Genomic DNA, 14289 nt, shown 5'->3' on the forward strand with positions numbered 1-14289 from the left:
TGATTATGTAGTAGATACAAGTAACTCGTCGTTTCACAACAGTAAAGTTGTAGGAACCGTTAAGTCTTAGAACTCTACGTAGAGTCGGTTAGATTCTGTAAATACTATGCAGTGCATACGTACATTTATTTAATACTGGTATTACTAAGATGGTCAGTGTTTTTCTTGTATAATTTTGATGTTCTTGCTTAAATGCTCTGCGTCTACTGACAACTTCTCAACTTTAAAAGCGTAAGTAATAAGTTACTTTAAAAATAAGTGTTGTTATGGCAGCGCCAGTTTCACGCTGTAGTGGCTTAGTGCGGATTGGTAGACTTCACACGCCTTTGGGAACATTATGGAGAACTCTAAGGCACTCACTGTTAAAGCTAGCGATATGTTAATCGCTTAAATTAAAAAACGCCCATAACCTCGAAAAGTTAGAGGTCCCTGCCGGGTATCAAACTCGAACCAATGAAAGGGAGGCTGAAGCTCTAACCATTAGGGTATCACCGCTTTCTAACCCATAATACCTATTTACTAAATTACTACTCATCTCTGCTGGCACTGGTGCTGTTTTAAAACTGCTTCATATTTACATTTCATATCTTATCCATTCTTATCACAATACATTTCCATCTCAACGTTCGCATTGCTGTCGCGTTTACTCTTCTCCCATTCCTTTTTACAACTGCTGAACATAGGCCTCTTCATTTTTTATTTTAAACAACTTTATTGCATAATAAAGGAAACACACACAGGAAAATATATGATAAATAAATAAATAAATTAATATTCTACTACAATTCACACGTCGCCGTCTAGCCCCAAAGTAAGCGTAGCTTGCGGTATAGGTCCTAAGATGACTGATGAATATTTTTATAAATTATTTACATAAATACTTATAAAATACAGATAAAATCCCAGACACTGAAAAACATTCATGTTCATTACATTTTCCAAATGTGGGAATCGAACCTACGGCCTTAGGCTCAGAAAGCAGGGTCGCTGCCCACTGCGCCAATCGGCCGTCTCTATATAGAACATAGAAATGTCAAGCTTTAGAGTAGCGTGGTCGGTACTACGCGTTGCTGACGTTTTCTTTCAGTTGTCAGCTTAATTATATGTTTCAATTACGCAAGTTCCATTATGATAATCTGGCAAGCGTTCCATTTTCAAAATGTATTCTTCACTAGCATTACGTCACGGTACGCGCGTGCGAGCGACACCGTCGATGCGCACGCGACGCGTGAGTAAGCGGGCTTTATGTGTGATATGGCAATTTCGTGCGTTATGTAGGTAATCGTGTTTTGATTGGCGGGTACATCTCTATATCGCTTTTGTGTTTGCGCTCTAAAAATTTCAACTATATTTCATTGTTGCTGCCAAAATTAGTTTGTAAAAGAAAAAATTAAAAAAATTAAACCCTTTTAATAATAAATAGGCTTTTAATTGCATTATTGCTCCAGTTATTAGAATGTTCGACTATAGATCCGGGTTGGGATAGTTTTACTAAACGCATGCAGATTTCAATTCGACTCTACTTTATATATATTGTGGTGCTATACAAACCTGCTATGCTCTACGCACCGTTCGCTCTTTCAATATCGCCCTTGCGTTAAAGTTGCACAGAGAAACACAGACAAAACTAAACAACTCGCTAGACTGTCTACCGCTTGCCAATCCATCAAGACCGTCTGCCATAGTCCCCTGGATAAGGTCTTTCGCTAGATCTGTTGGTATGTACATGTAGGCAAAATAAGAAACACACTCACTTCCCAGCAAGATATTTTCTTTAGGACAGAGTGTACACTTACTGCCTAGCGAAATATTTTGGAAAACGCGGTGAATCTACTGATTGGTTTACCATTAGGTTAGGTATCACGGCGGAGAAAAACATGGTGAGGAAACCTTTATGCCTAAGAGTTCTAAATAGTGTTAACAAAGGCGTGTGAAGTCTACCTGCAATTATTGAGGAAACGTAGAGGCCTAAAGGGTCATCATCACTCTACGATTCCCCTAGGAGCCGCAAAGGAGTAATACCGTAGGCGGGTGATGCGACGCGGTGGGTCTGACTATATTCTGATTCTGACTAGAATTCCATTCAACTGTATCTAATTTCATTCAATTTAATTGTATTTAATTTCATGGTGCTTAATTTAATTTCACTGTATTTTTATTATATGTAATTTTGAAATGATTTTGTTCAAATTTAACTTAGCAACGTTAAGGTAATTTTTAAGTCTATTTGTTAATGTAGGTACATGAAAGCAAGTAAATAAATGAATGAAAATAACAGCTCGTAAGAGTTTGAATGGGAAACTTATAAAAAGTTCCTCGCGGCCAAAGTCGCGGAGATCCGCTAGTATTTAACTCCCCCACTTCCACATAGAACCCCGATCCTAAAGTGGAAATAATCGATATTAGAGCGACCTTGAGCCACCCGCCCGGAACGATGGGATAATTTGCGCCAGGGGTGCGAACCAATGTCAAAGTTGGTCTATTTTGCAATATGGTTATTCTATAGGAACTGTATATTCTATGGTCGTTTAGGTACTATGGGCGTCATAAGAAGCTCAGGGTCACTCAGCCGGCGATGGAGAGAGCTACGAGTTCACTTCTATTACTCCTAGAGTAATAGAAGAACTAGAGTTACCGCTATAGCTCACCGAGTCGCGAAGTTGGAAGTGGCAATGGGCGGGGCACTGATGGACGGTGCTGGAATGGCGATCCCGCGGTCCAGGATCGTGGATTTTGGAAATCCTTAAAAAGAAGTCCAGCAGTGGCCGTCAATTAGTTGAATTGATGATGATGATGATAGGAACTAAAGTGAAGTGAAGTGAAGTTAGGGCTGTACCTGATTTATTTCAGTAAAAATTATGGCATTGTTTTACTCAAAAACTTAATAGTTTTTCGGTTTTCGGTTTCACAGACAAAGTATATCTAAACCCTGTGAAGTATTATTTCGATGTTTAATGACCATTAATGTGGGCATGCGACTATTAAAGACGGAACCGTGTTCGCGACTAAGCTTTGTTTGGTGTTCTTGCACAAAAAATAATGGGAAGACATGGCACCGGTTCTGCAGATTGCGTCGATGGGGTCCAACTGCCATATTTAGCCATACAAAAAAATGTTACTTAGGCATTGTATGAATTGATTTTTCAGACGAACAGGCACATATCATAATGATAATATTAAGAACACTATGATTGGTGGTGATTAATCAGTAAAAAAAAACACTAAACGGACTCCGGGGTTTATTGTTTCAGGTCAGATGTTTATAGAAGGTACCGCATACCCTACTATGGTTGTCAAATTACCTGACTACTACAACTGACACAAAAAGCATTCGAAACGTATGATCTCTATTATTTAAAAAGGCCCTATCAATATTTTATCTATATTTAAAATTAATAAAACAAACAATGCCATGAAACGGGGACTTAATTAAAACATCAAATATTTTAGTAATGGACTGTTTTCGCTTTAGGGTTCGCCCCCTTCATAAAGTCATCTCGTGATAAGTGTGAAGTCTCAAGTGTCACTTGTTAAGAACATCAGTTAAATGTCAATAAAATTATCTCTCAAGTAGATCATACTTCATGGTTTGGGGTATATTTAGACAAACAGTTTGGAGTTTATTAATAAACTATCACATACCTTATGATCATATATTTAAGTTTTATATATCATATCTTTAAGTGTTCCAATTTCCATAATTCCACTAAAAGCTGGCCCTTTATTGTAATAATATCACCTGGAAAGTGATGATGAATGAAGATAGTGGTGAGCTAAACTGTTAGGGGTGTGGCAGTTATATTAAACCCATCCTCCTAAAAATACCAGTACGCTATGTCGCTTACGGGCACGTCTTTTGCTGTAGGTATGGCGGTAACTGGCTAGAGCCGAAGCCACTAGAGCTGATCAGAGAAAATTAAGAAATTATTAATTTTACTTATATGAAGATAGACACACATGACAACTGCAGTGCTCACAACTATCAAGGATCAAGGTTTATCTCCAGATTGTCTAGATAGTTGGTAAAAGTACATTTTTTTTGTAAAGATTAATATCGTAGTTTGAAATTCATCCTTGAATTTTTAAATATAATAGAATGCGTTATTGTACATGGTTCCACGGACTTTTTATAGATCACTAGCGTACCCAGCCCGCTTCGCCAGGCTATATTTGGCTTTATTTAATTTAAACAATAAACTTACATCATTAAATTTTTAATTTAAGTCTCATAATATATTAAATCATTTATTTCTCTCCGTATTCATTCTCTTCTCGAGCGGGTGAAGATCATTGTCTACACCCATGTACACCCAACAATAGAATATCATCATAGTAAATAAAATCTGTATTTGACAGTTCAAAAATAGGAGTGCTCCGATCGTCACCAAACTTTGCAGGATTACTCGCCAGGTCAATCCGGAGATTCCCTGAAAGTTTCATTGAAATCGATCCAGCCGTTTCGGATCCGATACGGAACATTCCCACACACTTTGTTTTATATATATTGATAACGATCTATTTTACTATATTTTTAATCTCACAAAGTATTAACATAATAAGGATATGATATTTATGCATTAGTTACATCAATTCCATTATACTCAACAGTGCTCGTTGAGAACCTAGAATTCCGAGGAAGCAAATGACTAGAGCGAACGTCTGAACGATCAACTTGAGGGTCACGGCATTAAACCTCTGTATATATAAAAAAAAATGGAATGTGCAGGTGTAGAGGCTACGTAATTCCATTTCCATTTGCAGAGTAATGCACTCACTAATGTGAGTGCGGTATATTTTAATGACTTAATTGTATTTCTTGCGATAGAGTGCCGGTCTGCTGAGCGATTTCCGTTAGTTTATATTGTTATATTATATCGGGTTATACCTATACGTAGTAGGTATATTGAAGTGAAGCTGTTCAACAAACCTTACATTATTGTCACTAAAAGTGAATCGAGCGAGCCAGCATATTTCCGTGGCAAAGATGTGTATAGGTAATAAATAGCATCGTGGTATCATGTATAATGTTGATATACAAGCCATTCGATTGTTTATCGAAATTATACATGATATATGTCGGTGCTTGATTTACAAGTCTTTCTTCTATATTCAATCCATACCTAATCCAGAGATTTGTTACTTAGCGACATTGGTATTTTCAAAAAACATTCATAATATTCTTAACAAATAACTAATGTGCTAAGCACAAGTAATCAACATATTAAAGATGGATTGCATATAGAAAACGGACGTTAGCTTTACTATCGGCATCGCCGTATACTATCGACCCACTAGGTGTCTTTACTGTGTGTTTATTATGTGTATCTTTACTTAGTTGGTATACCATGGACTGTCAGGAAGCGCTTTCTAGTTCCTCATATAATTGCATATCTTAATTGTATTTCCGGCTCATTATCTCCTGCCATCTTTATGTGACTATCTTCTTCTATTGCCTTCTCCTATCAGAGGTTCACAACCATCAAATATAGGTATCATATTGTAATCAAGAGTGATTAATTCATTTTGTAGGCTTTTCAAAATAAATCTAAGTACATAGCTTTCTATATTTTTAGACATGTTATCTGTTATTGTTTTGCAGATTCCGTGCTTGTTGTTGTGACAAAAAACCATCAACATTCATTGTTGCACATGTCAGAGTTCTACTCTTCTTTAGTTCGTGGAGAATGCAACACTTAATATTTGCAAGTATTTTGAATGCATTCTTACTACAAAATGCTTATAATTATTCCGCCATCGAAGATATAATAATATCGTGATTTATGGTTCCTGAAACATAGGCTTGCTGTGATTTGCAACTATTAAGTAAAACCGGCATTCGAAGTAACTACACAGGTTTTCCGTTTGTGTCCACAAACGCAGACGGCGAAAGATGTGATGCAACAATGCGTTTCGATGCCAGACGTTGAATTATTGACCAATGCGATCAATCAATGCATACATATAAGCGAATTGAAGTGTCTGTCTGCGATATATATATAAATCACTGCGTTATTAAGCTCATATTGCCCACCAACCTGCATAGGAGCAGCGTGGTGGGTGTGTGTGTGGCAGAAGTGTACTTATGTATTAATCAATACTAATGTTGTAAATGCTCAAATCTTGTCAATTGCCATAATATAATCTTGAAAACATTGGCAAATATACGTAGGTACAGTGGCGTGCATTTCATATAAGCCGTATGCATATTAAACTTGCTTACCCTTAAAATTTCATGATACTCGAATAGGAAGAGGATTTCTCCATTTTATGCCATCTTCTATCTATATGCCTGCCCTGGCCAATAAACCTGTGCACGCCACTGCGTAATTATAGCATCCCGGAATTGACCACACGATGTTTTTTATTCCAGAATTACTAATACTTACAGAGTGATTTTTACTAAAGGACGCGGACTAAGTCGCTGACAATAACTAGTTCATAAATATACTCGAGACCAGACCGGTTTCTCGTTCTACAGAAAGTAAATTACCTACACAAGTAAATGCACGCATCGTTTTAACATAACGTTCATCTTCAATTTCTGGTGAAACTTCATTGTTGTCGTGCCTTATATGGTCGAGCCGCTAACGGTCGGTCGCAATTCATTTATTAGCATCGTCATATCAGTTTTTTTAACGCCCGACACAGAAACGACGCTGCGTTATTACGTTTTGCGTGTCTGTGTATGTGCCTGTCTGTGGCATTGTGTTTCCCGAACATTTGGGCCGATTTTAATTTCGTTGTTTTTGTTTGGAAGGTGAATTAGTCGGGAGTTTTCTTAGCTTTGTTTCACGAAAATCGGTCCAAGATGGCCGCCACTACAAATTACTCAGTGACATTTTTTTCCCTAACTCTCTCAATATGAGTATCAAATGGTCAGTGGCGTACTTCATACATGCACAAAAGTACTGCATACCCCAAAAATTTTGTATTACTCATAAAGGGGAAGGACTTTTCGATTTTATGCCATTTTCCTTCTTTATGCATACCCGGGTCAAAAACCCTGTGTACGCCGCTGCAAATGATACCATATACTATATTGAAAGACACTACAAGTAGATTACTTTACACATTATTGAAAGTGGGCTATTTTAATTTTAAATGTATATTTTTTTAAATATAAATATAGCTGTGCCCTGGAGTTTAAGTCTTGCAAACGGGACGTAGCGTACTGATACATAGTCTACAATATTCTTTAAGCTACCTATCCATTTTTTTCAATCGTATTTGTAGTTCTAATTAAACGAACAAACAAATTCAGGTCAGCTTTATAATACTAAGTTCAGATAGTCATAATAGCGATTCATCTTCTTTCATTTCATTCCAACAAACGACTGAATAGTGCTGGATAAACAACTAAGTAGATCTTAGTTGTTTATCCAGCACTATTCAGTCAATAAATTGATGGATTTTCAACAAATATGTACAACCATTCCAGTGCTAGATGAATTATTATTAAACTCTGTTCACATTTTACGGAGATATTGATGGCGTAAAATCGTTAAATTCTTTCATCCCTTCTCCCAACGTCACTAAGACATGTTACACGTTTAAATTAAAATAAACAACATAATTTTTTAACTAAACAAAAACCGGTTTCTGAAATACATGCTTTGACAGCCGATTGGAGCATTGGGCAGCGACCCTGCTTTCTGAGTCCAAGGACGTGGGTTCGATTCCCACAACTGGAACTGGAAAATGTTTGTGTGATGAACATGAATGTTTTTCAGTGTTCACACACATGGGTGTTTATATATATAAAAGTATATATGTATATTATTCATACAAAAATATTCATCTGTCATCTTAGTACACATAAAACAAGCTACGTTTACTTTGGGGCTGGATGGCGATGTGTGTATTCTCGTAGTATATTTATTTATTTTTTTATTATTTATGCTTTACCGTCATCATCGTGCACGAGACACGAGTCTCCTCCTACAATGAGAAGGGTTTAGGCCGTAGTCCACCACGCTGGCCTAGTGCGTATTGTTGGACATCACATGCCTTCAAAGGGCATTATGGAGAACTCTCAGAATGTCTTGAAATTTATTTTTCACGGACACTTATCGCAGACTATAAACACATATTTTGTCATTTACTGATCGAAGCTTATACCAAAAAATATCGGTTAGATTGTTTTCATTATAAGACATATATATACATACATACATGTTTGATATAAATATATATTTTTAAACTGAAATTGCTGCACCAACCCGTTCCTTCGTTTTTTTCCTAACGTCAAAGGTTGTCTCGAAGAGATCGCTTTAGTGATAAGACCGCCTTTGCATGCTCTATTTTATTTTCTAAGTTTTTTCTGTATTTGTGTTTAATTTATATAAAATGTGTGTGTGCAATAAAGACTTCAAACAAATAAATAAACAAACATGTTAAAAAAAACTCTGAACCTGAGATAGACCTCCATCCATCCTTTTAGGCGCTGTGATGAAAGCAAAAACTTTCAAAATGGCCTCTTTTTGCATTGGGGATTAAAAACATTTTTTTCCATAATTGAATACCTACTTTACCAGTTAAATACAAAAAAAACTGGGTCGCTATCTTCGCCGCAATGCATCGTTAGTTCTCAAAAACATGACACCTTTAAAGTTTATTTCGACTCACGATTTTTATATCCAGCCAAATACTTTTTAGTGCGTTCATAAAAAAAGAGTTACTTTTTTTAGTTTTTTTTGCGTGCTAATAATACAACTACGAATTAATTACGTATTCCTTCAATCCACAGTACATTGAACCCTGTCTATAATTAAACGTGGTATCTACGGTATTGCTGAATCCAGTTTCAAAGCATGTCTATGCGTCTAGCGAGTCTTCGCAAAAAGACCAGCTATACCTAGTTTTTTTTTATTTCAAAAAAATTTGCGCTTGATTGCTTTAAATCTTACATGATGTTGACAACGCAATCATTGATGATGGCGTGACCTCTGGACGCTTTTTAAACCTAAAATCCCTGAATTATTCATGTAAGGGATCAATATACTTACTATATTAATTCCCAAAATTGGCCACCATAATAAAACTTACCGCTCCACGAAACTAGCCAGTTAGTGATTTGTAATATGCTATAAGAATTATTAATGTGCATTGTCGTGCCGTTAGAATTGTTCAGCTACTATTTAATAATAGCCGAATAGTTCTAAAGATTCCTGGGATGCGAAATCCGAATACCTAACATACACTTGACTTACCTACCTGGCGTAGTGGTAAAGCGTTGTGGTCTAAGTGAGAGGGCCTGGGTTCGATCTCCGGCGCGGAAATTTGAGAATTTAAAATAGTCCACCAAACTGGCCTAGTGAGGATTGGTGGTCTAGTATAATATCCATAAGTAGCTATATGTAACGTGAAGGATTCTACGTCTCAATTTCATTACTTCTTGGTACTGTATTAGATTTACTGGAATGTGTTTGTTCGGCAGGTTTGTTACATAATACACTCTCCGGTGGTTTTGTGCTCATTCGATTGGAAACTGTAATGTATCTCTCTACCCTATTTGAAGATAACTTTGTACTTACTGCTACTTCAAGTAATTACGATTTCTTATTTATTTGCTTGTGGGTCTGGGACTTAACATTTCAAATACGGGTCACGAGGTTCTCAGTAGGTATGATTTCCGGGTCGGACGAATATTTTTTTTATTTACTTTTATTCCACTACAAGTTAGCCCTTGACTGCAATTTCACCTGGTGTTAAGTGATGCTGCAGTCTAAGATGGTAGCGGGCTAACCATCCTTATGTATAGTATGGTAGTCCTTATTGGTTTCCACGCGACATTGCACCGGAACACGAAATCCATTAGCGGCACGTCTTTGTCGGTACGGTGGTAACTAGCCTCGTCGTCCCACCAGACCAGACTAAAAAAAAAATTTAAATTATGTTTTCCCTAATTGCCCCTGCCGGAAATCAAACACGTACCTCCTAGTTAAAATCATAGCGCTCACCGTAGCGCCAGGAAGGTCAAAATAAGTAATAAGTAATAATTTTTAGGCATTTAATTTTACTGTTAACTCTTGTACCTAGACTATCAACTTATATTCCTCAGACAGTACTTTCAGCAGTCAGTTACCGTTGTTATCACTAATAAGTAACAAGTAAAAATTATCATTAAAGCCCACCAACCCACGCCGGAGTAACGTGGTGGTGGTGGTGGTTCTGTTCTGTTCTGTTTAAGTAACAAAATTCAAGATAATGACTTATCTTTTACAACGATGAATATATCAGAAACTTCAATCAAATTTCTACTAGGTATGCTAACAGTCTTCAAAAAGCGTCCTGAAAAATGTGCACCCGCTTATTTGTAACCCATTTTCGCTAATTAGCCAGGAAGTAAGCCAATGTGTGAGTGCTTAGCTTCGAAAAGTACCTGAAGGCTTTGTTCTGACAGCTACATAGCTTTTTTATAATTCCAGCTATATCATGCAGCATATGGAGTCTAGTTTTCCCCACAAAAACTTGACGCTCGTAAAGAGCTTTTTTTTTTAATTTTTGATTTTTAGAATTTTAAATTTCATCGTACGTGTAATTAATTAATAACGGTTGACGAAAATTATGATTGTTTTTTTTTTTTTTTTATAAATGTATGTATTCTCTTACATCAGATTGCAGTCAAGATGCAATCTGATGTAAATGAGATTGCAGCCCTTGACTGCAATCTGACCTGCTGGCGAGTGATGTCGCAGTCAAAGATGGAAACGGGCTAATCTGTTAGGGTTATGGTAGTTATTAGATGCGGCACGCTTAAAAAAAAAGGTATTAGAATGAACAGAACCGTCGGAATCGGACCATTTTATTTATTTATTTATTTATTTATATCACTTAAGTAGAGAAATAATGAACACAGTGATCATTGTTTTCTCCGCTTCGGTTAATGATTCTTACATAAACACAGAAGCGGTGTGATACATAAAATGTGAAAGCGCTTTGATGTTGTCTTTAAAGTAAAAACTGAGGAACTCATCTCCGAGTTACGTAGGAAAATTCCCATTTACATGGCTCATTAAAAGACTGGGTACATGAAAGATCTGAAGTGACAGGATTTAAAATTGAAGCCGAATTTATCCGCAGGGAATATTGTTGTAAAGAACTGAGATTAACAAAGACCGAGTACTTAAAAGCTTGACCGAGTTTCGCTTGGCGTTGGAAACTAGTTTTCCCAAATATTTTGCTTTCCAATAAATAAATGGAAAGAGAATATTTAAAAAATACGTCTCATACTCAAACAAGCCTATACTTACAACATAGTAAAGTACATAAAAATATCATAGTTAAAAATTAATACGATTAAACCCTTTCGTTGCGGGGTTATATTTTTAACGGTCTTCTAGGTTTGTATGCTATGCCAACCGTAGGAAAGGGTTTCCTAAACTAATGTGCAAAAAATACAAAACAAATTAAGACTGAACAAACAAACTCTTCAGGTATATTATAAAGATTTTCTTAGCTATAATAAAGTACAGCTACTTTCATAATTTAAAATATTCTGCCATGCTACCAATAGCTACGAGTATGATACGCTTATAATGCATTATGTTGCGTGGATAATGCGTAAATGTGCACTGGTTGGAAAGGTCTACTTTTAATTTTGTTCTAATTCTTGTGAGTAGCGCACGCAATATCAATATTTACACGAACTCTTGGCACCAACGCCCGGGCTATTAGGTTAGGCGAGGAGCGATTTACGTTTAAACATCTTATAACGTAATATGCAATCGCACTTGAAATAGGTACAATATTATTCTAATTTGTTTTTTTTTCTGGTTCGAGTCTTAGTCCGTTGTGAGTTACTCTACTTAAGCAACATATTAAATCAATGGTTACCATCCTACCGACAAAGACGTGCCGCTAAGCTAGTTTCGCGTTGTAGCGTATTATCTTAGACTTCACCATCACTCATAACCGGGTGAGGTTGCAGTTAGTGGCTAACTTTTTCATATTCAATTACAAGTAAATGATAATTGATGATGTAATCTAAGATATTAGCGGCTGACCGGGCAGTTATATCATGGTATTTTACAGTAAATTTATAAAGTGGGTAAATAATTAAACTTTTGATAACTACGAGTATAAATTCATATTTGCCAGATATTTATTTTCATGACATTGAGTTGGTGGGTATTTTTATATAAGTACGACTGCATTATCGATGCAGCGCAGTCCTACATGGACTTGAACGATGCAAAGATAACTCCCGGTGTCTTAGTCGTTTATCAGGTTGTTATATTGAACCCGTACCGCGAATCAAGCCAAATAAAGTTAATGCGCGACATCGTAACGTATTTGTTGGTAGGGTGGTAACTAGCCACGGCGGAAGCCTCCCATCAGACCGTACCATGAATTATAAATTCCCAAATTGTCCCTGCCGGGAATCGAAAAGGGACTTAAAAGTTAAAACCACAGCAGTCACCGTTGCACCAGGGAGGTCGTCAACTTTTAGTGGTATATTCTATATTTGAAGAACCTACGTTTCTATATATGAAGCGGTTATAGCCCAGTGGATAGGACTTCGACTTCACTTTCGAGTGGCCGAGTTCGAATCTAAGCACGCACCTCTTACATTTTTAAGTTATGTGCGTTTTAAGCAATTAAAATATCACTAGATTCAACGGTGTACGAAAAAATCGTGAGAAAACCTGCATGCCTGAAATTACTCCATAATGTCATCAAAAGGAGTTTGGAGTCCACCAATGCGCACTGGGCCAGCGTGGTGGACTACGTCCTTAGCCCCTTCTCAGTGTGGGAGGTGCCCTGTAGTGGGCCGGTAATGGGCTGATATGATGATGATTGTGATGTTGAAGAACCTACTTATTCTAATTTCAATATTTTTTGTTTACAGTTCAAATCAGCTCCCGGAGCTTCCGCGAGAGGTGTGCCTAATGCCGCTTCAAGTTCTTCTAGTCCCAGATAACGTACTTACAAGTTTACCAAAGGAAATCGGCAAGATGACCACATTAGCTGAACTAGATGCATCCAACAATAGGCTCACTCAAGTCCCCATGACGCTGGGGGACTGTGCTGGACTACGGTGTTTGGACCTTAGTAATAATCAATTAGGACTTCTGCCATTACGTAAGTTCCATTATTTTATTTACTATCATTTATTTATTAACATTATTTTTTAATTTTCAAAACAAAATACACTATTAAATTTCTTTGAAAAAAACCACTACTTGCTTTCGGGGCTTTTGAGTAGGTACCCAAGCAACCGGCGTTCAGGGCTCCAAAGTGAGAAATATCACTATACGTGCCGTTTCAAGAATTACTGCCTTATCTATACGACCTCAAGTGTCGTTACAGAAGGCAGTCAGCCAACAACCAAGCGAAAGGCTTTATTTTATTATTAATTTAGTACCTACGATAATAAACTGACTAAATCAGCCATTTAAAATCTATGAAAGAATTGGAACGACAAAAAAATCACGGAAAATAAGAAAGATCGTCTTATGAAATGTCTTCTTTCCGATTTTTCCGTACGCAACTGTTACAAACATACAGAACGCCTACAGAAGGAAAATCAACGCTTTGGAAATGTGGTGCTGGCGATGTCTTTTAGGAATAGATGTACAAACGGCTCCGTATTGAAAGAGCATAAAATAGAGCAGAGACTCGCGTCTTAGGTCTTAAGTTCTTTGGCCATCTCACAAAGAGGAATGATACCATTTAATCTGATTCTGATCCGTCTAATTGTTCAAGGTCGATTTAAAGGCACGCAGCCACATGGTCGATGCCCAACAAGATGTACCTATTTATTCAGATTTGCTGCTTGTTTCTCAATAACTAAGTGTTCTCGCAATGTCCCTAACAGATATCGTGGTAGGTACTCGTATCTCCACCTAGTTTGGGGACCAACACTGCCCTTTTCAGTCGCTGTCGTCACTCCAGCACCTTGGGACTATTTTTTATGGAATTAGGATTTCCCAAGGTGACTATGGGTCCTCCATGCTATGAGTTCCGCCCTGAGCTACTTTTATAACCACGTTTCTTTTACTGATCACCTCATCAGACCACGTACGGCTTCTCCGATAATAGCATGTATATTAAAATATTCATATGAATTTTCAGAGATCACGTACCTTCGACTTGAGCACCTGGACGTGAGCTGTAACTGCATATCCTCCCTTCCACTGGAGCTTCGCAACATGAGCACTATCATAACTTTAAACCTGGACAACAATCCCCTCGTCTCCCCACCCACCACAGTAAGTATATAAGTTTTTCTCAAGATTATTATAATACAGAAGAAAAATAGTTCCCAAAAGTAGTGAGATAAAATTT

General features: G+C 37.1%; 1 protein-coding gene across 4 annotated transcripts in view; it reads left to right on the forward strand.

The window, feature by feature from the left end:
- LOC120637242 (leucine-rich repeat and calponin homology domain-containing protein) overlaps positions 1-14289 on the forward strand; it is a 75875-nt gene that overhangs the window by 43386 nt on the left and 18200 nt on the right. For all 4 annotated transcript variants that reach the window (XM_039908972.1, XM_039908968.1, XM_039908970.1 and 1 more), the window contains exons 3-4: positions 12851-13083; positions 14077-14213. In XM_039908972.1, coding sequence (XP_039764906.1) covers positions 12851-13083; positions 14077-14213 — 370 coding nt within the window. The remainder of the gene's footprint in view (positions 1-12850; positions 13084-14076; positions 14214-14289) is intronic.

This window comes from Pararge aegeria, chromosome 3, assembly GCF_905163445.1.
Source record: "Pararge aegeria chromosome 3, ilParAegt1.1, whole genome shotgun sequence".
In the NCBI taxonomy this organism is placed as follows: domain Eukaryota; kingdom Metazoa; phylum Arthropoda; class Insecta; order Lepidoptera; family Nymphalidae; genus Pararge; species Pararge aegeria.